At 36.9% G+C, this 24,839-nt stretch overlaps 1 protein-coding gene and 1 long non-coding RNA gene across 4 annotated transcripts in view; one reads left to right on the forward strand and one right to left on the reverse strand.

The window, feature by feature from the left end:
• Positions 1-241: 241 nt before the first annotated feature.
• CISD2 (CDGSH iron sulfur domain 2) lies at positions 242-13,179 on the reverse strand. Its single transcript, XM_042935811.1, has 3 exons — positions 12,980-13,179; positions 2,946-3,160; positions 242-1,362 (listed from the first exon to the last, which is right to left on the reverse strand). Exons 1-3 carry the CDS (start codon positions 13,080-13,082, stop codon positions 1,273-1,275), a joined length of 408 nt encoding a protein of 135 aa, XP_042791745.1. The 5' UTR covers positions 13,083-13,179; the 3' UTR covers positions 242-1,272.
• Positions 13,180-13,321: 142 nt separating this feature from the next.
• Positions 13,322-24,839, forward strand: part of LOC122218000 — a 44,270-nt gene continuing 32,752 nt past the window's right edge. For all 3 annotated transcript variants that reach the window (XR_006201793.1, XR_006201795.1, XR_006201794.1), the window contains exon 1: positions 13,322-13,496. This is a non-coding gene — a long non-coding RNA (uncharacterized LOC122218000). The remainder of the gene's footprint in view (positions 13,497-24,839) is intronic.

Here is a 24,839-nt window from a genome sequence, read left to right on the forward strand (position 1 = left end):
TCCCTCTCCGCCCCTCTCCTGTTCGCGCTCTCTCTCTCTCTCAAAATAAATAAAAATAAAACTTAAAAAAAAAAGGTTTTAAAATCCCTGCTGTTGGTCACAGAGGCAAGATCACACAATAGAATCTACTGACGTTACAAGTAATAAATTACAAACCTAGGTACCAGACTTAGTGCAATGTCACATACATACATGTGCTACCTATTAGCATATCTTTGTATATAAAAAAGACACAGTAAACTGACAGGACTGTACCTTTAATAGACAGACTTAAGGATAGCTATTAATAGAAGAACTGTAATATACAATAAAACAAAATAGACTCTTAGGCTGAAAAATTACAAAAGTTTTAAAGATTCTTCAGTAAGTTTATTTTACAAACTTTCTGTGTTTTATGTTTTATTGGCTTAGACTGTTTGAAGAGAAAAATGTATACCATTTTGAACACTGAAGTGTTTATCATTTTACTATGAATTCAGATATACTTTATGTTTATTTCTAACTGACCTTCAAATTGCAGCAGCTCATGAGTTTAGTATAAGTATTCTTGCCACCCCATCCCATCCTGTCATTGAGTCAAAGAGTTCAAGATACATATACAAAACACACACCTAAACAGACACAAACAAGACTTTTGTAAAGTAAACACATTTTTTATAATGTAAATAACTGTTCCTTTTTGGAACTTTCTTTATCCAGTTCAAGTCTTTTCTGAAACTGGGATATTCACACTTATTAGACACAATCTTTATAAAAGCAAAGCATTTATCTCTTTGAAAACTCAAGTAATTCTTGAGAGCAACATGTTTCTTACTGACCTAAAAATAACAGAGTGTGGAAGGCCAAAGAGGAAAAATCACAGAAGAGGACTGGAAAACAATATATTTAATAGTGCACAGAGAAAATTTCTAAGTGTAGATTCTATTGAAAATATTGATATTCAAAGGAATAGCTTTGGACACACTGCCAAAAACTTAGATTTTTCTCAATTAAAACCAAGAGTGTTGATTTATTTAGGAAAATAACATTAAGTCTTTGAAGTAAGAATGAAAGGGTTGTACAATTTAATTTCTATATAAATGATTGTTTGAATATACAAAGTATCAAATATAAACAGTAGTGTAGCAAGAAAATAAATTGGCAGAAATAATTACTCAACCAATAGCAATAATTAAGACCACCATTTGAAAGATCTTCTATACACAAAGAATGAAAAAATATTATTAGGACATTTTACAGCACACAACTGAACTCAATCCTAATTCATTACTATTATACTTCTTTCTTCTTCAGTATTAGCGGACCCACATTATCTCCTGTTAACTCATTGTGTTTATTATGTGAACCATCACAGGCAGGAAACTAGAAAGGAAAAAGAATTACAAGTATTATTTTAAAAATGATTCAATAAGTAGAAATATTTGTGAAATGCTCTTATAAAGAAAGCACATTACTTTGAAAAACAAATCACCAGACAGCTTTCCTAAGTAATGTATATTCTACACCTAACCTAACTGCATTCCAATATCACAGCAAATCTAACAACTTTAAACAGTTAATTTATTATTTGATAAATATTTTAAATAAAAAGCTTTGGATTGGTTATTCCAAGAGTCAATACAACAGGCTTAAAGGGGGATCAAAATAATCTCTTGTTTTTTGTGGAGCTCCAAATTAGAGCTCACCTCTTCACTTATTTAAATTTGAAAAGAATGTACAGTTGACCCTTGAACAATACAGGTTAGAACTGTGTGGGTCTACTTAACTGTGGATTTTTTTCTTTTTTGATAAACACAGTATAGTACTGTAAATGAATTTTCTCTTCCTTATTGTTTTCTTACTAACATTTCTTCTCTAGCTTCATTGTAAGAATAAAGTATGTAATATATCTAACATGCAAGATAAATGTTGACTGTTTATGTCATTATTAAGGCTTCTGGCCAACAGTAAGCTAATAAGTTTTGGGGGGAGCCAAAAGTTATACCCAGATTTGACTGTGCCGGTGGTTGGTGACCCAACCTCCATGTTCAAGGGTCAACTGTAATTTAAATTCAAAATACATTATTTCATGTTTTCTTACCATGAAACTCACACATATTGTAAAATTTTTGAAAAAATTTTAAAATGAATTTAAAAATATTCACTCATAAGTAACAATAATCAAGATTTTTATATAATTTTTCCTCTGCATTTACTATGTGTATTTCTTTTTTAAAAAACAAAACTGGGATCATACTGTACTGTGCTTTTATTAATTACATCATGCTCTCCTGTCATTAAAATATTCTTTAAAAACATTACTTATAATGGCTTCCTAATATCCCATAATTTGTATTATACCATTCTTTAATCACATTCCCATTATCGTACACCTAGATTATTTCCAAAACTTTGCTATTACAATAAATGTTGTGATGAACATTACTATGCTTAAAACTTCAAATAACCTATGATCAAAGTACTCGAAGAAAACAGATCTCACCACCTACTTATAATACTCATCACTCCATACTTGTTTTTATTATTTCCACATTAAAAATCATCCATAATTATAGCTGCCATTTATTAGCTCATCTATATATAAGGCCCTGTACATATAGTATCTACTAAATCCTAAAAAATGTCTGTGATATTGATATATTATCAGAAAACAAAAAAACAAAAACCTAAAACATCGGAGATTAAAGATTCAGTAACCTGCCCAACCGAAGTCATACTGTAAGTGGCAGACATCAGTTTTGAAAACATCAGATTTCTATTCTTCCTTTTCTAATGTAGGTAAGTATCCACCATAAAATGCAAACTTTAATTTAGGAATATAAATTTTCAGTACTGAATAGTGTGGAAAAATCTTTCATTTCACAGAACCTCAAAACTAAGGATTTAAAAAGCAGAACAATTCTAACTGCACAAAGTTTCAGAGTACGTGCAAGCGGACATCTTACCGTCTTAGACCGCCAACACCTACAATAAGCTGCTTTAGTGAGACACAAATCTTCAATGTTTATTTCATTCACCACTTTGGGATTTTCCTTTTGTATTTTAAGATTAATCAAGCTATCCTTCTGTTGTTTCTTCTTCGGGAGGAATGGACGAACTGCAAGGTAGCCAAGTAGTGCAAGTACACCAAGGAAAGGCAATAACCGAAGCCATTCTGAAACTAAACACGTACAGATTTAACAGTCTGCAGCACTCTTGTAATAGAACTCAAACAGCACGTGTCATGCTTAAGTTATTCTTTACCTATGCTTTACTTCTCACATTAATTTCTTATCTATAAGTCTATGAACAAATAACAAAGTCAAGCCACCTATATCTAAGACCACTATGTTTGATTTGTGAGCTAACTGAAGAGTTGTGAAACTGGAACACAAAGTTTTGAGAAATGTATCTTATATCAAGTATCCTATTTCATTATCCCTGACCCCGCCCTCCAAGACAGTACTGAGTGCTCCACAAGGCATTTAATGAACACTTAGGGAATAAGAGGCATCTAACAATGAGAACACCAAGTATATTTGTGCTTATCTTTATTTTTATTTCAGGAATAACAATCATCATAATTACAAACAAAATTCAATGTGTGATATATTTTATAGGTTTAGAAAACATTTCCACCATGTCTAAAATCATACAACAGAATACCCAAGAATATTTTTTTAATGTTTATTTATTTTTGAGAGGGAGAGACAAAGCGTGAGAGGTGGAGGAGAGAGAGGGAGACACAGAATCTGAAGCAGCTCTGAGCTGTCAGCATAGAGCCTGATGTGGGGCTTGAACTCATGGACCACAAGATCATGACTTGCACTGAAGTTGGATGCTCAACCAACTGAGCCACCCAGGCACCCCGGAATACCCAAGAATATTTTACCGTTGATTTAGAATTTCAGACAGAACATGTCTTCAATGCTTTAATTTACATTTTTGGTAAGACACAGTAATTCCTAAAGAAATGTTATCTAAAAGCTACTATTTTAAAGAACTAATTAAAATTTTCATACACTGAATGTTCTCATTATTAGATACCTCTTATTCCCTAAGTGTTCATTAAATGCCTTGTGGAGCACTCAGTACCTTCTTGGAGGGCAGGGTCAGGGAATATTAAGTAATATAAATAAAATGGTCCCTATGTCTATGAAGACAAACACATAAGGAAACCAAGATAAACATTTCAGCATGCACTCATCAAATGTTGGTTAGTGCCCTCCCTCTTCGGGTCTCTGTAGAGAATCCTTTCTGTTCTTAAATGTGATCATTTGACAATCTTCACTGAGTACTTACCTGATATCTTGCTCAGCACTATGTAAAAATCGCTTAGTCAAGAAAGAGAGAAAAACTAAAGATGTGCCAAGGCATGCTAATTAATGTTAGTAATAGACTATGCTAAGAGTACCACTGTATTATCTTATTTAACTCTGTTAAGCTGTGTTAGCTTAAAACAGCTGTATTTGGAGGGTACCACTATTATTCCCATTTTCATGTGGGTAAACTGCAGCTCCATAAGGAGGTTTAGTCCAGGACAATAAATCCAGTCTAGTTCTCAATCATGATAAATAAAATCCAACAAATTTAAAATTTCATCTGTCCTTCTCTTGGTAAGACTATAATATAATTGTTCTTACACTTAACTATTAAAGAAAAAAATTTTAATTTTTAATGTTTATTTATTTATTGCAAGTACACGTGCAAGAGAGAGAGGGAGAGAGAGAAAATCCCAAGCAGGTTCCGCGCTGTCAGAACAGAGCCTGGTGCAATGTGGGGCTTGGTATCACCAACTGGGAGATCATCACCTGTGCAGAAATCAAGAGCTGGATGCTTAACTGACTGACCCATCCAGATGCCCCAAGATAATTTTAGATTATAATAAGAGCTATGAAGGAAACAAACAGAATGATAAAAGAAAGAAAAAGATTATCCTAAGGACCAAGCAGGATAGGTTGACTCCAACTTTCGGTAAGGAAGTCAGGAAGGAAAAACAGATCTTTAAGTCAAGACCTAAAGACAAGAAGGTGGGGGGCTCAAAGACTTGAGAAAAAAACTTTCAAGGCACAAGAGTACATGTAAAAGAAGCTTCCAATTTCACAGGATTGTTGGGAGGAGCGAATGAAGCTGGAAACCACTAGAAAAAGTACAGAACACTATGTGAAAGAAAGCTACTAATACATTCTGCCCTGAAACTACAGTTATGTAAATATCTGTCTCCTCCCCAACTCCTGGTCCTCTAACAGAGACTTATATAAACCAAGACTTCAATTAATTTTAACTGAATTGAGTCTGTACTCCATTACACTGACATTTAAGATAACTCCTACTAGGTATGCACTTGTTTGCCTTTATTCAAGGCCTATGAATGATAACAGTGTAAGGTGACAAATAAGAATTCTGTTTAAAATATTTAAGAAAAAAACTTTAAGCACCCTCAAGAAATATAAACCTCATAGACAGATCAGGTGATAAGACAGGTGAAGATACAAAAATTACAAGACACAGTTCCTACCCCGAAGAAGCTTTTCACCTAGTATGGACTACAGATCTATAAGAAAAGAATTAAGTACTGTATGGTATGTGCAATTATAAATAAGACAGAAGACATGATTAACTCTGCAGGGATGAGCAAAGGCTTTTACATAGAGGTTGGCACCTAACCAGGTTTCTGAAAGATGAATAAGACTATAGGAGTCCACTATGCTGACCGCTCAGAGCCTGGAGCCTGCTTTGGATTCTGTGTCTCCATCTTTCCCCCCTTTCCCACTTGCGTGCATTCCTCTCTCTCAAAAATAAACATCAAAGAAAAAATTTTTTAAAAAGACTATAGGAGTCCATAGGCTTATGGGAGGGGGAGCTACCTTTCACACAGAAGAAACAGCATAAGCAAAGGCACAAAGATACAATGTGCATTAAAAACTTGGGGGAAGTAAGCACAACAATATTGCTGGAATATGATGAAATAGGAGAGGGACTGTAGAAGTGGTCAGGTGCCAGATGATAAAAATCAATAGGTAGGTAATAATCTACCCTGTACATAAAAGGTAAACCACCGATATTAAGAATATCACTGCATATTAATGTAACTGGAAAGCTGTTCATTTATGAAATCAGATGGAATTAAGGTATCAGATGGACGATGGACTAGTGGAGAGACAGAGGGAAGGGCAGAGAGGGATGTTAGTGGGAGGGCAAGAGGCAAGACAATCTGTTAGAATTCCACTGAAATAATTCCCCCCAAAATAATGCAAGTTTAAACTAAGGCAGTAGCCATTAAAGCAGAGGACAAATGGAACCCCCAAAACTGCCTGAACGGTGTATGTGTGCATGCATTTTTTGAGGAGACAGTCTGATGCTTTTACTGGGATCACAGAGCAGGTCTGTGATCAATCTTCACATACCTTGAAACTTAAGAACCATTAACTCAAGTAGTAAAATCAATAGGATTAGGTGAGTGATCAAGTATGGAGCATAAATGGAGGAAGTGAGGGTCCTTCATGATTCCCAGATTTCTGGTTTCATTATCTGGATGAATGGAGATACTGGTCTCTAATTCAAAAACAAAACAAAACAGAACATAACAAGGGCAGTTTTAAGCAGCAAGAGACCAGTGAAGTGTTGTAGAAGAAAGGGAAAAATATGAAGGAAAATATTCCTTAAAGAATATAAGGGAGAGACTAAAGGTCAACAGTTAAAAGCAAAAAATTAGGAATACTGAAGGATTGCATAAGTCATAGCTTTCTTTGAAACAGTGAAATAGTCTAATGTGGAAGTTGCTCTTCAGAGCCTAAAAGATGCCATCTCTCGGGGCACCTGGGTGGCTCAGTTGATTAAGCATCCAACTCTTGATTTCAGCTCAGGTCATGATCTCACAGTTTGTGGGATTGAGCCCCATGTCATGCTCTGCACTGACAGCACAGAGCCTGCCTGGGATTCTGTCTCCCTCTCTCTACCCCTACCTCTTTCTCTTGCTCTCTCAAAAATAAACAAACATTAAAAAAAAAAAAAAAAAAGATGCCAACTCTCTCTGCTCTGCCAGAAAGACAAGAAAGATAAAGAAAAGATATCACTGAGAGACCTACAAGGGAAGTGGTTTACTAAGGGATAGCTTTGTTTCATTTAGGGTAAGGAGGTACATATATGAAAAATTATCAAGAAGACAAGCTAGGGAGCACCTGGGTGGCTCAGTCTGTTAAGTGTCAGACTTTGGCTCAGGTCACAATCTCACGGTTCATGTGTTCGAGCCCCACGTCGGGCTCTGTGCTGACAGCTCAGAGCCTGGAGCCTGCTTCAGATTCTGTGTCTCCCTCTCTCTCTGCCCCTCCCCTGCTTGTGCTCTGTCTCTCTCAAAAAAAAAAAAAAAAAAAAAAAAAAATTAAAAAAAAGTTTTTTAATAAAAAAAGTAGACAAGCCAGGAGTAGAAGATAACAGTGTGAGAGAAGATCAGGGGTTATGGGATGGGGTAAGTATTTTTGGCTGTAATTAAATCAAGGAGATGGCTGACCTCAACATTCAATCCACTAAAAACATACCCAGTTAGGCAACATTTTGATTATTCATTTGAATGTAAAAGGCTTGAATTTCCTTAAATTTTTTCCTTTACTTCAAATTTTTCACTTCAGAAAGATTTTCTTCCTCTACCAGTGAATTTCTCCTATTTCCAATTTTTTTAAATCACCTGTTTCTAAGTTAAAAACAAAAATTAGGGGTGCCCGGGTGGCTGAGTCGGTTAAGTATCTGACTTTGGCTCAGTTCATGATCTCGCCATCTGTGAGTTCAAGCCCCACGTCAGGCTCTGTACTGATCGCTCAGAGCCTAGAGCCTGCTTCAGATTCTGTGCCTCATTCTCTCTCTGTCCCTTGCCCACTCATGTTCTGTCTCTGTCTCTCTCTCAAAAATAATTAATAAAACATTTTTAAAAAACCACACTAATACTAAAATACCAAGCAGGATTCTAATATGCATTTTGCAATATTCTATTTCCCACTATTAAGATAAACAACAAATAGACTAAGAAGGTAGAGTAAAAGAACCAGTACCATCAGACAAACAAAACATACACAGAAAAGAACATTTCAAAGCAACCTGAGTAGCAAGCAATTTTAACATAAATTTTTTTTAAGTTTAAATGCTGTTAAAAGAAGGTATAGTATCTCCTTAGAGAAACAGAATGTGGCTTAAGACAGGGCAGATTCAAGACAGGCTACAGGGGCTCCTGGGTGGCTCAGCTGGTTAAGCATCAGACTGTTGATTTCGGCTCAGGTCATGATCTTGCTGTCATGAGACTGAAACCCATGTAGGGCTCCGCGCTGGGAACTGAGCCTGCTTAAGATTCTCTCTCTCCCTCTCTGTGCCCCTCCCCCACTTGCATACACTCTCTCTGAAAATAAACCCTATTACACCCTATTCCTGACCAAGATATATAATCAAATACTATGATAAAAACATTTGTAAAAGTACAATATAGATACACATGGCTCTCGATGAGGAACTATATTCTAAGAAACTAGGACAGACTTTTTTCCCTTCTCAAAATGTGGCATATAATGATATTATAAAAATAATATTGGCAACTTGGCTGCTGATACTTTAATAACAGATTTTCTTGTGTACCGTTTATAGGTTAAGACACAGAAATGATTTCTATTTCTGGACTGTAAAAAGAGAAAAGTAAAATCTTTTCAATGGATGGTTTTACTATTACCACTCAAAACCTAATACAGACTGTTCAGGACCAAAATCCAATAGAATGAAATTAATGATCAATTTAAAAATCTTTTTTCCATTCATTATTATGAATAGAACAGTGTCTCAGTGTCCAGAACATTTCCTGGACCAAGTCCTCAATAAATACCTGATGACCTGAGAAAATTTACACTGCAAGGTAGTTAGATGGCAGAAAATGTTTTAATGAGGCTGAAATTGTTCCCCACAAAGCCTAGTATAATCTTTAAATCTTTAATTACACTAACTTTTAAATATAGTTGGTCTAACTAGGAAGAGGGGAAAAAACTTTTGTAACTTATAGTAACTATGTAAATATCTTCCCAAATTCTCAAAAACAGTTTCCTAAAATAAAATTCTTTAATCTTTTAGAAATAACTTTTATTATTTACGTTATTATTAATAAATGCAACTTTCTAGTTTGAACTTATTTCTTATACATTCCTACTGAGAAACCTCACCTTTTGTTCATTTCTTTAAAAAAAAAAGAGAGATACATTTTACATACAAGAAAATAAACAGATCTCAGGTGTTTAGCTCTCAGTTGTGACAAACATACCCCAGCAGCCTCTACTGAAAATATGTAAAAACATGCAAAATCCTCCATCACCCAAGAAAGTATTCTTCTGCCCTTAGAAGTCTATCCTTCCACCACTGATGTCTATCACTAAAGCTTTTTCACTCAACATAAAGTTTTTGAGATTCATCCAGTGGAACAGTAATTCATTCCTTTTTATTGCTAACCAGTATTCCACTTTGAGTATACTATAATTTGTTTATCCACTCTCTTGTTGTCAGATATTCGGGTTGCTTCCAGTTTGGAACTATTATAAATAAGGCTACTATAAAACATGCTTGTAGAAGTGTTCTTGTGGATATAGGTTTTCAACTCTGTTCCACTTGTAAATTCTTTGTTCAAAAGTGGCCCTTTCTGTATAAACAGAGCTAATGCTTTTGATGCTGTCAGCTCTGACATGTTTGTGTTACTCTGGAAAGAATATTATGATGGTCTTGGGAGTCACTGCCTTGTCTTTAGGAGCAAAACCATTATTTTTCAAAGAACCAAACAGGGTCAAGAAGGGCAAAGCTGTATGTTCAAAGTTTCATAGCAAGCTTTTAAATCCAGAAGCAAACTGTTTCTGACTTTCGAATAGGAAGATTTTATTGTTGTTGTCATGCTTTAAAAGTTTACACAACAGGGAAAGTTTTTTTTAAAGGTCAAAGTATTGGAATAGACTATACTTCCAAGCAATATACAAACTTACTATAAAAGCCTCACTGTTAAAAATGTGACCTAAATAAAAATAGATAAGTTGTTTCTGATAGATAAGGACTGTCTGTAAATAGTGTATGGTGATTAAGGATCTCCAAGTGTTTACTAAGAATGCAGAGTCATCATGAGACAGTCTATTGCTTTAAAAAACCACTAGATCTAAATAGGGAAGAAAAAACAGGCAAAAATAATATAAACTGTAACTTTGTTTGCTCTAGTTTTCACAGATAGAAAATGCAAACACTTTTGGTCTCCTAGACATTTTTTTAAAAAAATTTTAATGTTTATTTATTTTTGAGAGAGACAGAGTGTGAGTGGGGGAGGGTCAGAGAGAGAGAGGGAGACACAGAATCCCAAGCAGGCTCCAGGCTCAGAGCTGTCAGCACAGAGCCCGATGTAGGGCTCGAACCCACCAATCATGAGCTTATGACCTGAGCCGAAGTCCAACACTCAATTGACTAAGCCACCAAGGCACCCCTGGTCTCCTAGACATTTTAACAATTGCTGAAAAGTTATCTTTCAGGTTTTTGACTCAACAGAAGTCTAAGTATGGATTCTGTAAGTAGCTCAATCAAGACAGATGTAATTAGCTACTAAAATCTACTCTGAAGGGGAGACAAAGAGTGGAAATTGGTCATTGGAAATTTTCTTCCATAGTGCTCCAAAACAGATTCTGCAACTATTATATTGTCACCGTCCAGTATGAAACAGACTATCTCAATTTTTCATAGAGCAATTATTACAAACATGTTAATGTTTCCTAATAAACAATACAATGAGAACTAAAGTGTAGACACATTGTAATGGAACTTAAATATATGTTTTTAAGATACTTATCAGAGTTATCACTATTTCTGAGAATCAGTCCTCACTTTAAATATTTAACAGCTTTGAAGAAGTTACTATGTATTATTGATTTAAGGGGGAAAAGGTTTTTGAGTTTCCTTAATGCCTTTAATAGAAATTAAATATTTGTTGACAGCGGAAATCTTTAAGGCAAAAATAAAAACAAAGAAAACTTCTAAAATCTAGCCACTAAATAAAACATCATACTTTCTATCTGCTCCAACTATATTCTATTCACAAAAAATTGAAACTAATATAAAACCAAATGTCACAAAATGATCATATTCTTTATTACCACTTTGGTGCATACATTCAAGGGTATAATAAAAGGAGAAAAACTAACAATTGGTATAGGGCTACTTAACCACTGAATATTACAAATAAAATATATATACACGCAAACATTCCAAATTTCCAACTGCAGGGGAATGGTTAAGCCTACCATGATGTTACTCTAAAAGAAAACTATACAGTTGTTAGAAAGAAGATGAACACGTTAAAATATATAAAGTTCTAAAGTAAAAGCAATGATACAGGGTTTAAAAAAGCCAAAATTGTATATAACTGATGAAAATCCATCAGAATAGGATCAAAAGAAGACTTTGATGTTTATAAATACTTGATTTGACACATTTTTTTCACTTTATGTTATTTTTATGCGGCTTTGGATGTTTAGATATTTCTTCTTAATAACCGTTAATTATTCGGTTACTATACTTTCTATTTAATTACATGCTTTCAGGGGCACCTGGGTGCCTCAGTTGGTTAAGTAGTTAGGCATCCGACTTTGGCTCAGGTCATGATCTCACAGTTTGTGAGTTCAAGCCCCACATCTGGCTAAGGTCAGTGTGGATCCTGCTTCTGGTTCTCTTTCCCCTTCCCTCTCCCCCTTGAAATAAACCTAAAAAAAAAAAAAAATAAATACATGCTTCCGATCAAACCGTAATTCAAACAATCTCTAGATTTGGAATGTCACCCAGTTCACCCCATCTAAATCTATTACTGGACTACCTCATTTTTTAAATACTATCCTTTTTTAGGGATAGTATTCTCTTAAAAAACAACCAAACACCTTCCCTGTATTAGGAGGTTAAATTCATCTCCCAATAATCTTCACTGATTTGGTCCTAGTTCTGTCTTTTGGTCTACACAGAATAAATGTTATTCTTCCACCAGTAAACCTTCAGCTACCATAAAACTCCAGACTGCTCCAGGCTAAACAACTCTATCTCAAAATTGTCTTCATGAATCATGTTTCATTCCCTGACATTGAAGACGTATGAGTTCAAAGTTTGCCGAATCAATATGGTTTTTGTTTTTTTCTCTCACCACCCTGATCAGTCTCAGTCTGGTTTACAAATATTCCACTTACAACGTAACACTCCCAACAATGTCTCCCAAGTGTTGACTGCATTCTAGAAATTTTCGTCCTTTTGATGTGAAATCCTGAATTGTGGGTTCTTTTCTTGTAGAGGAAGGATCTAAGTACAGAAAGTTATATATATTCATTAAATTTCACTTTCTAAAATCTGGTCCATCATACTAGCCTTTGAACACCTTTTGGCTAACTGATCTTTCCTCAAGTTGCCTCCAGGCCCATAGTAACGGAGTTGGCCTAAAATGCCCCGGGGTAGTTCAAGTCTTCCCTATGGGAATGGAGGCTACTCTCCAATTTTGTTACCAAATAAAACTGCCATACACATATTGCGTGCCTGTTTCTCTCCCACGCACACACAACCTGTGGGTAAAACAGCGCCGAGAGCTGGAAATGCCTAATTCACAGCACCTTAGAGAGCTATGACTTTAAAATAAAAAGCACACTGCAGTGACCGATGGAGATGAAAAATATGGGCCCGCCACAAATTCAGCACCTCCTCTGCAAAACCCTGGTCCCCCGTTACAGAAGAACACGGCAGAGCCACCAGGACAAGGACGGAAGGACGGAAGCCCCCAAGAACCCACAGGAGAAATCACTCGCGCTCCACCGCGGCTGCGCCAGCGCTCGCCCCCGCCCTCTGCGCGCAGGGTCACGGGGTAACGTGCCACTCGCCAAGCCCCGCCCCGTCCCTTAGCCCGAGGATGTTTAGACCACCCCCGACTCCCACCTTGAGAAACTTGCAAGGACAGGGACTGACTGAAGGCGAGGGTTACCTGTGAGACGGGCGAACCCGGTAATGCTCTCGGGGACAGGGAGCCGCTTTAGATAGGCGGGGAGCTGCACCTTCACGATACGGGCCACGCTCTCCAGCACCATCCTCGCGAGCAGCGTCCACTCCCCTCTGAGACCGCGCCGCTCTCCGGCCAAGCTGCCGCGCCTGCGCCGAGAGGAGAAGCGGCCGGCGGGCGTTGCGGCCTGGGTCCCGCGGCCTGCAGGAGGGGGCGGCGCTGGGGGCCCCCGGGGGAGAGGTGACCTGCTGGGCGCCGATTGGCAGCGGGCGAATGACGTGCGCGCCCCGCGGACGCCGAGGGGGCGCGCGCGGCCGCGAGGTGCGGAGCCGCGGGAATGGATGAGTAGGGCCGCCCTCCGTGGTAACACGGTTTTGAAGAGGGCCTGCGTACACGCTGGGCCCTTCACATCTGTAGACGGTGGAGGCCAGGAGAAAGGATACTGTGTGCGATGAGGTAAAGCATGTGAGAGTGCTTTGTAACCGGAAAGTGCCTTTCAAAAGTGAGTTGCTCCTCTCGTCGCTTTTTACTTCGGCCGCTCTCGTCCCGACCCCTTCTTCCTGGAACTGGTTGGGTACCTTGGCCCTAGCCTTGCATACTCATCTAAGAGCACCCTCCCCGTCTACCCTGCGGTGCCCAACTCCGTTCCCTCGCCCCTGCAAGCCAGGTTTTTTGTTTTTGTTTTTTTTTTTTAAGTTAAAATACCTGAGCTACGAACTGCTTAAATTAAGCTTTGCCACTCGGCAGTTTTGTGCAACTCTGAGGGGGTTTTTTTGTGTGTTTTTTTTGCAGCTTAGATAAGACCCGTGATATTCCTTCTTTCGATACTTTCAGTTCCTTCTGCAGATGATCAGTTCTTTTTTCGGTTAACTAAAACTAGGAAAGTGTAAAGGAATATAAACCTTTAAAGCGACTTTTATGGTGCAGGATTTCTACTATAAGCTAAAGTATTCGTGAAGATCTTTAGATTTTATTTTTATTAATATCTTTTTAAAAACTGAAGAGTGGAAGGAGACCGCTTCACTTCCTTGCAACACCTGCCTTGACATGACTTTGTTTCCTATTTTTACCAAAGTGAAATATCCCTAGTAATGCCCTTGGTGACTGCGTGTTGTGTATGTGGTGTGATATCTTAATAAGGTGCCTCCTTACAGTTCTGAGCTCCACCTGACTATTAACATAATACCAACGAACTGATCATGGTCCGGTATTTCGTTTTGTGTGACTTAATGTTAACAGCTAGTTGTAATAAATACGTTTTATTCTTTATTTTTTCCCTTGTTATTTTCATTTTAAAGCGAGGAAAGGACATTTTTTAAAGTAACTTTTCGTTCTCTAGACTCTTTGATTTTTAATATCTGTGATGGTTTTCACTAAAAAAAATAAATAACCGTATGAGAGTTAGTTGAATTCAGATCTAGATAAACCAATTTCCTATTGTTTTACCTTGTTCAAAATCCAATTACATTGGAAATTCTATGAAAATGCTTAGATACAGGTTCATGAGCTAGAGCAATATAGAACGTTATATACAAAGTGATGATCGAAAGGTTGTTTACATTAGTATTTCCTTTCCATTCTTTTTGGGAACTTACTTTTGGTTTAGTGAAAGAAGGACCCTGAAGTTTGTTTATTCTGAATTTAATATTCTCAAACATCCTTGTCTTCTGGACTGTTCTGTTAGGGGTTATCTTTAATAATCTCTGCTGGTCATATGTAGAAATACCCTTGGGGAGATGATTGCGGTAGGAGTGTGTTGGGAGTGAGGGAAATAAAGGGAGGAAAGGCTTGGAGACAGCCACTAAATTTTCTCAATTAAAGGCTTTGTGGTCTTGACAAGGGCAAAACAAGCTATGTTGAGTGAGATTCTTTAGGCTTCTGAAGTTTTTCTTTAAAGGAATTAAAAAATAAATACTTCATTTAAGACATACAGCATAGTAAAATGCTGAGGTGCCGAAGGTACAATTTGGTGTGACCACTGCACAGATAAATATAGAGAGAATAATGTATCCAACACCTAAGCAATAGAGCTTCTTTTGGTCCTTCCAACCATGGTTGGTCCCCGTACCACCACCACCACCGCCGCTGCTGCCACCACCGCTATTCTGCCTTGCTTTGAATGTTCTTTAACTTCATATAAAAGGAATTATACAGTATGTAGTTCTTCTGTGACTGGGTTCCCTGAGCAGTTGATGTAGATAGCTGATTTGCTATTTCCAAGTAGAAGAAATACAGTAAGTAGAAGTCTCTCATCCATTGATCTTCCTTTCTTCTTCCTTCCTTTTTCCTTCCTCCTTCCTTCCTTCCTTCCTTCCTCTTTTTTCTTTCTTCTTCCTTTCTTTCTTTCTTTCATCTTAAAATTTAGAGAAGATGCATTACATGAACTACATTCATGTATAAAAGGAGATAGTTCCTAACCGAATCAATAAAAATTCTTACTGTGTATTATAGGGAATAGTTTCTTAGATTCTTTTTACCTTAAAATTTAAATCTTGGGGCACCTGGGTGGCTCAGTCGGTTAAGCGTCTGACTTCAGCTCAGGTCATGATCTCACAGTCTGTGAGTTCAAGCCCCACATCGGGCTCTGTGCTGAAATCTCAGAGCCTGGAGCCTGCTTCGGATTCTGTGACTCCTTCTCTCTCTGCCCCTCCACCTCTCACGCTCTGTCTCTCTCTTTCTCTCTCTCAAAAATAAATAACCATTAAAAAACAAAATTTTAGGGGCGCCTGGGTGGCGCAGTCGGTTAAGCGTCCGACTTCGGCCAGGTCACGATCTCGCGGTCCGTGAGTTCGAGCCCCGCATCAGGCTCTGGGCTGATGGCTCGGAGCCTGGAGCCTGTTTCCGATTCTGTGTCTCCCTCTCTCTCTGCCCCTCCCCCGTTCATGCTCTGTCTCTCTCTGTCCCAAAAATAAATAAAAAACGTTGAAAAAAAAATTTTAAAAACAAAACAAAACAAAAAAAAAAAAAACAAAATTTTAATCTTATGGGACTCCTGGGTGGCACAGAAGGTTAAATGTCTGACTCTTAATTTTGGCTCGGGTCATGATCACAGTTGATGGGATCCGGCCCCACAGTTCAGACCTGCTTGGGATTCTCTGTCGCCAGTTGGCACGTGTGCACGCTCTCTCTCGCTGTCTCAAAATAAATAAATAAACATTAAAAAAACCAAATAAATTTAGGGACACTTGGGTGGCTCAGTCAGTTGAGCATCCAATTTTGGCTCAGGTCATGATCTTGCAGTTTGTGAGTTCAAGCCCTACATTGGGCTCTATGCTGACAGCTCAGAGCCTGCAGTCTGCTTCAGATTCTGTGTGTCCCTCTCTCTCTCTCTTCCCCTCCCCAACTCCTATGCATGTGCTCTCTCTCTCTCAAACATAAACGTTTTTTAAAAAATACATCTAAATCTTGAAAAATAAAATTTAAATCTTGTTTCATTTATATTTTAAGTTTATTTTGAGAAATATTTTGAGAAAGAGAGAGTGTGTATGTACACAAGTTGGGGAGGGGCAGAGAGAGAGGGAAAGAGAGAATCCCAAGCAGGCTCCACACTGCCAACACAGAACCTGATGTAGGGTTGTGAACCATGATGAACCATGAGATTATGACCTGAGTCAAAACCAAGAGTCAAATGCTTAACCAACAGAGCCACCCATGCACCCCTGTAATAAGATATTTATTAATGGTTGTTATGACTAGGTATAATTGTTTTGTGTGTATAATGAATGGTTAGTATCATCATCAATGAATGAGTCTTTACTCTGGCTTTGAGATCTTAAATTCAGAAATACTACCTTCTGACCACAACCTTGTATATTTGTTTATACATCTTCTACTCCCTTACTCCTATGAAACTTATTCTTTGACTTAAAGATATTTAGTGTTGAAACCATCTCTGTTATTCTAGTCTGTTAGTCCATTCCTGGATTTATTTACTTTTTCCATTCCTCCAAATCTTCACTATTTTACATTATTTATTTATTAAGCTTTCTAATTGTTACTACCAGACTTATTTTGAGCTTCGATGACCTTGAATTCTAGTTAACAGATAAGCTCTCCTCACCAGCACCTCTGAAGATAGCTATAATTCCTCCTATAACTAGCGTCAGTCCTTCTCGCCTAGTCTTCTGCACCCTGTGTTCTGGAGCTCATCCTCCAAGATTTTGCTTCATCAGTTATTTCCTCAGATTTTCATTTTTCTTGATCTCTACTGGCCACAGAACCTGATGATCTTCAGGCCTTTAGATTTCACCAACTATTAAGTTTTATAATTGCGAAAATGTAGGTTCCCCAACTTTTTATTTTGTCAAGAAAATATATTTAAAAGCAATATAACAGCACGCCCTGGGTTGGCCCAGTCAGTTGAGAGTCACTCTTGATTTCGGCTCAGGTCATGATCCCAGGGTAGTGGAATCGAGCCCTGCATCAGGCTCTGTGCTGAATGTGGAGCCTATTTGGGATTCTCTCTCTTTCTGACTCTCTCTCCCTGCTTGCATTCTCTCTCCCTCTCTAAAATAATAATAATAATAATAATAATAATAATAATAACAATAATAATAAATTTAAGGAGTGCCTGGGTGGCTCAGTCCATTAAGCATCCAACTCATGGTTTCACTCAGGTTATGATCTCACTTTTCATGAGATCAAGCCCCACGTCAAATCCCCTGCTTGAGATTCTCTTTCCCTCTCTCTCCTCTCTCTCTCTCAAAATAAACTTGAAAAAAAAAAGTAAAAGCAATATAACAAACAACAAAAAAACCTCTGCCATTAGGGGTGCCTGAGTGGCTCAGTCAGTTAAGCGTCCGACTTCAGCCCAGGTCATGATCTTACAGTTCGTGAGTTCAACACGACAGCTCAGAGCCTGGAGCCCGCTTCGGATTCTGTGTCTCCCTCTGTCTGCCCCTCTGCTGCTTGCACTCTGTCTCTTGCATTGTCTCAAAAATAAATAAACGTTTAAAAAAAAAACAAAAAAAAAAAACCCTCTGCCCCTTACTACTGGAAGGTAGTATATCGTAACAGTTAAGACCACTGACTCTGGAACTGGACTGTTTGGACTAGAATTCTGGCTCTGCCAAGGTAAATTATGTAACCTTTCAAAATGTAGATAGTATTGGGGTGCCTGGGCGGCCCAGTCAATTAAGTGTCCAACTTTGGCTCAGGTCATGATCTCGTGGTTCGTGAGTTCGAGCCCCACGTCGGTCTCTGTGCTGACCGCTCAGAGCCTGGAGCCTGCTTCAGATTCTGTCTCTCTTTCTCTCTGCCCCTCCCTTGCTCACACTCTTGTCTCTGTGTCTCTTTCTCAAAAATAAGTAAACATTAAAAAAAATTTCTTTAAGCTAGTTTAAGAAATATAGATGGATGGATGGATGGATGGATGGATAGATAGATAGAACCTAGATAGATAGATAGATAGATAGATAGATAGATAGATAGATAGAACCTACCTCTTAAGGTTGTACTGTATGTAGAAATTTAGTGGATTAAAACATATAAAGCAACTAAACTCACCTGGCACATATACATGCACAGTTGTGTTATCTTTTATCATTGTCATAATTATTTATATCACTATTAGCACATCTTTTTATTATAGCTGTATTTTGTTTTGTTTTTCACAGTGGTTGCTGTAGGGCTGCATGGTCAGTTTGATAGTGCAGTGTGTCAGTGCTAATCACATGTGGCTCTTGGGTATCTTATTAAGATTGCTGTAAATATAAAATGCTTAAGGGGACCCCACACAGATTTCTGGACTTCTTCAGAAACAAAGAGTAGATTGTACAAGTTTATGGAGAGAAAAAAAACAGGTTTCATGTGATGTACACAAAGGTTAATGTGCTGCACTTCTGAGTAGCAACTCTGCAAACAAAAGGATAATAGAGCAGTGCTTGAAAATTCTGATGAAAAATTAATTGTAATTTAGAATTCTGAATAAGCCAACCTGTAACTTAATTATGGGGCTAGAATAAAGTTATTTTCAAACCTAAAAGGTCTCAGAAAATACACATTTTGTACATCTTAAGAAGCTAATGGAGAATGTGTACAACCTAAGTTAGGATTAAACCAAGAAAAAGTAGGGCATGTGATTAAGGAAATATGAAACCCATACTAAAAAAGAGGTAAAGGAGTTGCGGATTGATGAATTGAAACAGTAAGATGAAATTAATGGAACACCTAACACAGGCATAGCTTTGTTTATTGTGCTTCGCAGATAATGCATTTTTTACAAACTGAAGGTTTGTGGCAACCCTGTGCAGAGCAAGTCTGTTGGCACCATTTTCCAACAGCTTTTGCTCTCTTTGTGTCTTTGTGTCACACTTTGGTAATTCTCACAATATTTCACACTTTTTCATTATTTGTTTTGGTGATCTGTGACTCACTGAAAGCTCAAATGATGGTTAGCATTTTTAGTAATAAAGGATTTTTTTTATTTTAACTTGTTTTATTTTTTATTTTTTTAAATTTACATCCAAATTAGTTAGCATATAGTGCAACAGTGATTTCAGGAGTAAATTCTTTAGTGTCCCTTACCCATTTAGCCCATCCCTTCTCCCACAACCCCTCCCGTAACTCTCAGTTTGTTCTCGGTATTTGTGAGTCTCTTCTGTTTTGGCCCCCTCCCTATTTTTATTATTTTTGTTTCCCTTCCCTATGCTCATCTGTTTCGTATCTTAAAGTCCTCATATGAGTGAAGTCATATGATTTTTGTCTTTCTCTGACTAATTTCACTTAGCATAATACCGTCTAGTTCCATCCACGTAGTTGCAAATGGCAAGATTTCATTCTTTTTGATTGCCGAGTAATACTGCATTGTATATATATGCCACATTTGCTTTATCCATTCATCCATCAGTGGACATTTGGGCTCTTTCCATACTTTGGCTATTGTTGATAGTGCTGCTATAAACATGGGGGTGCATGTGTCCCTTCGAAACAGCACACCTATATCCCTTGGATAAATGCCTAGTAGTGCAATTGCTGGGTCGTAGGGTAATTCTATTTTTAGTTTTTTGAGGAACCTCCATACTGCTTTCCAAAGTGGCTGCACCAGCTTGCATTCCCAAGTAATAAAGGATTTTAATTAAGGTTTGTACATTGGGTTTTTTAGACATAATGCTGTTGTACATTTAATAGGTTACAGTATAGTATAAAATAACTTACATGCACTGGGAAGCCAAAAAATTTATTTGACTCACTTTATTGAGATACTTGCTTTATTGTGGTGGTCTGGAGCTGAACCCAAAATATCTCTTAGGTATGCCTGTATGTCTGAAAGTTATTTGCAGGCTTACCCTCCTGGGCTATAGATTGGGGTTGAATGAATGATCATTACATGAGAAACTAAGCAGATGTTTAAAAAGAACTTTTATTAAACCTATGAACTTATTTATTAAAACATTTTTAAGGGGATAAACAAATTTACTAAAAAGAGTATTTTGATTTTGGTGTTTGGTGTTCTCACATTATACTTCCCCTTTCTTTATGAGGAACCATATTTTAACTGCCTTGCCTTACCCACAGCTTTAAGAGGAAATGCAGCAAACTGGAAATAAAAGCAAAATTGGAGAAACAAAACTGGTATTGGTGAATTAATAACATATGGTAAAGCTATTTTAAAATCATTTTCCGTAATACTTCTGGTACTAAAAACAAGCAGTATATAGAATTGCCTAGTAGGAAATTTCTAGAGACATGTAGTGGAATAGAGTGAGCTTTGAAACAGCCCCTCTACCCCATAATTCTATGAGTGTATACAGTTCTTCCTCAGTTTACAATGAGGTTATGCCTCAATAAACCCATCATAAGTTGAAAATATATTAAGTCAAAAACACCTTTAATAAAGCTAATATAACGAACATCATAGCTTAGTCTAGCCTACCTTAAACATGCTTAGAATACTTACATTAGCCTATAGTTGGGCAAGATCATCTTACACAAAACCTAGTGTATAATATCTCACCTAATGTATTGAATACTGTATTGAAAGTGAAAACCAGAAGAGTTGTATTGTTACGGAATGGTTGTAAATGTATTGGTTGTTTATGCTGGTGATTTCATGGCTGGCTGGGAGCTGTGACTGCTGCCACTGCCCAGGATCACTAGAGAGTATCATACTGTATATCACTAGCCCAAAAGAAAACCCTAATTCAAAATTTGAAGTACAGTTTCTACTGAATGCATATTGCTTTCTCACCATCATGCAGTTGAAAAATCATGAGTCAAACCATCACAAGGGACCATCTATATTGAGATGCCACTTTTGCAGTCATTGACTAGAAAAATATTACAGTTAAGAAGTAAATACGTACATAGATACGTGCATACATACATAACAAAAAGCTTCTGTAGATCTTTGAAATTTCCTTTTCTTTTTTGGAAGCTACCTTTTTGCCTTAGAAATGCCATACTTACTATAATCTTCATATGTAATCATTCAAAATATTAGAACAGATTCTTATTTAACTCAGAAATTTATGGAACTGGCCTACTCCCAAGTGTGATGAATTAGGCATAAAGAAAGCAGGAATCTAATGCTTTGTGTTGTGCATAGAATAAATTTGATAGCTGCATTTTGTATGAAATAGTGCTATTTAGATTGAAAGCATCCAATAATGTCTTGTTAATGACTGATTTGTTAAAGAAATTAAAGGTAAGTTATAAAAATATGGAAATGAACAATTTAAGAACATGAGTAACACCAAGTGTAATGGATGAATAACTTCCTTATTCCTCCATGTCGTGTTAAGGTAAAAAATAGTCAACATGTCAGTCATGGCTATTCACATCTTTTCAGCCATATTTTTTTGTTCTCATAATTCTTGCCTATATTGGTGGGGTTTTTTTGCTGTTCCTGATTAACATAATATTTTTGACAGATTACCTCTTTAAATCACAAACTTTAAATTCTACTTAAAATTTCTAAGAATGCAGGGGCACCTGGGTGGCTCAGTTGGTTAAGCATCCAATGCTTAATTTAGGCTCAGGCTATGATCTCATGGTCATGAGATCAAGCCCCACGTTGAGCTCCGCACTGGGTGTGGAGCCTGCTTAAGATTCTCTTACTCGCTCGCTCGCTCACCCTCTGCCCCTCCCCCACTCATGCATGTGCACACACTTTCTCAAAAAATTACTTTAAAAAAAAAAGACTTCTCAGATGCAGTTTTCTTAAATTTTCAAACTAATTTCATTTGCTACCTTAGTACTAATCATTTTAAGCTTGGACCATAGCAACAACCTGCCTGATATTTGACCTCTAGCCTCCATCTCTAAAGTACCCTATACAAAGCTTTACAAAAATAGTTTACAAAATAGTTTTTCTAAATGAGGTTTTTTTAATAGATTGTTTTTGGATCAGTTCTAAGTTTACAGAAAAACTGGACAGAAGATACAGAATTCCCACATCTCACACACACACACTCAGTTTCTCCTATTGTTAACATCTTGTATTAGTGTGGTATATTTATTTGTTACCATTGATAAACCAATATTGATACATTAATATTAACTAAAGTCCATAGTTTGCATTAAGGTTCACTCTGTTTTGTACAGTTCTGTAGGTTTTGACAAATGCATAATGTCATGTATCCAGCATTATAGTATACAGAATAGTTTCACTGCCCTAAAAATGCCCTGTGTTTCTCCACCTGTTCATCCCTACTGTCCCCCAACCACTGACCACCCAGTGATCGTTTTATTATCTCTGTAATCATGCCTCCTAAATGAAATTCTACTGTCATTTAAAACCTCAGTCTCTGGAGTCAATCCATATTGGGAAATGAAAAAGCAAGCTGCTATAAATTTTTTAAACCATGTATGTATACATATTTGATTATACATAGAGAAAGAATTTCTGAAAAGATACATAGAAAAATGATTACCTCTATGGAAAGGATAATGGAGGAGAGTTAATGAGGTCTTTTACTTTCTACTTTCCTTCGATTTTGTTTGAATTTCTTACGATATACAAATACTATTTTATAATTTAAAATATTGCAATTATAAAGCTAAAAAAAATCTCTGGATGAAGGTGTTTCAAACATGAAAACAGGAAACCACAAGAGTAAAAAATCTAGAGGTTTTAACTACATAAAAATATTAAAATTCTGTACCTCAAAAGCAACTTAAAATCTGATCAACCCTGTTTATCCATCTATGATGTTCCTTTTTTTAATTTAATTTAATTTTAATTTATTTATGATGTTCTTTAAACTCTTTTGTTTCCATACCTAATATTCTCATACGGCTTTTTTATGATTTCTTGTTTCTTCAAACATTACTGACCTCCCACTCAACATCCTCTTCACTCCTATTTTAGGTTTAGTTTCATTTTGAAATTGTGACCCTTTTCACAATCCCAATCAGCCTTATTTTTATAGCAAATATTACCTTCTAAAATGGCTTATTCCTTAGTTAGATAATAAGTTGTTTGTATGCTTTTGTCTCTGTCCCTCATGCCATTTCCCACCACTAGAAAATAAAATGTACAAGAATAAAGATTTTTGTCTATCTTGTTCATGATGGATCCTCGGTGCCTGACACTAGTAGGTGCTCAGTAAACTTTTTGTTGAATGACTAATTGTTTAATTCTTTAAAAATTTTTAAATTAAATGTCTACATTTATTCCTATAATTCTGCTTCAGTTGGTATATGTTGTGTAACTTGTTGTGTTACATAGTGATCATATTCCTAGGAGTCTAGATACTTGGTTCACAAGCTTCTGTTCTTTCCTACCCTTTCTGATAATGGATATTGAGGAAGAGCAAAAGGGCAGACCCTAATTTTTATCCCTTCGCACAAGTTTAAGGATTAGAGAGCAGAGAGCTCCAGGCACCACAGAGGAGCTATAGTGTTCTATCTCTGTTGCTACTGTTTGCTCTGAAAACTCCTCTGGTGAGGATTTAACTTGAAACTCATAATCTAGCAGAAGGCTCTTGTCATCCATCAAAACCCTAGAGGTTTGGAGAAGGAGTTGGAGAGTGAATGTCTCAATTTTCTAGAGTATCTGTTCAGCCCACACTTTTTTTCATCAGCAACTCGCTTCAACAGACCCTTTGTATTATTCTATACTGGGAAGTTGTTGCTAATGATATCTGTAGCAGTCAGTTGTCTGGACTGATTGTCCCAAAGCAGTGAAGGGAAGTGCCAGGAACAATACTTAAAAACTTACTCCTGACCCTTACCAGGGTTTTCTCAGTTTTTTTATCTTATTCCTCAAGCCCTTGCTCCCTTATTTCTGTAGTTACCTAGGGTTTGTTTGGAGGGAGGAAGCCCACAGCCATTAGTAGTGCCCCATTTTCTCAGGAATCATGTAAGAAATCTACTTTACATATAAAGATACGGGTTAAAAGCAAAAGAATGGAGAAAGACCCACCAATCTCATACTAATCAAAAGAAAGCTATAGTTGCTATGTTCAGGGAAAACAGACTTTAGAACAAGGAAAATTATCAGGGATAGAGAGGAGCATTACATAATGATAAAGGTGTCCATTCTTCAAAAAGATATAAACTTTAATGTGCATATCTCACAACAAAGCATTAAAATAGCTAAGGCAAAAGTAGACAGAACTACAAAGAGAAATAGACAAATCACTATTATGGTTGGAGATTTCAACACCCCTCTTGTGGTAATTGATAGATCTAGCAGGCAGAAAATCAGTGAGGATACAGTTGAACTGTGTATTACCATCGGTCAATTAGATCTAATTGACATTTATAGAATACTTCACCCCAAAAGAGCAGAATACACATTCTTCTCAAAAAAGATAGACACTTGTCATTATTAAAAAGTAGCCTGCATAGAAAAGTTATAATTAAGGTTAATAGATGTGCAATAAATTTTGAAAAATATTCA

This window comes from Panthera leo, chromosome B1, assembly GCF_018350215.1.
Source record: "Panthera leo isolate Ple1 chromosome B1, P.leo_Ple1_pat1.1, whole genome shotgun sequence".
NCBI lineage: Eukaryota > Metazoa > Chordata > Mammalia > Carnivora > Felidae > Panthera > Panthera leo.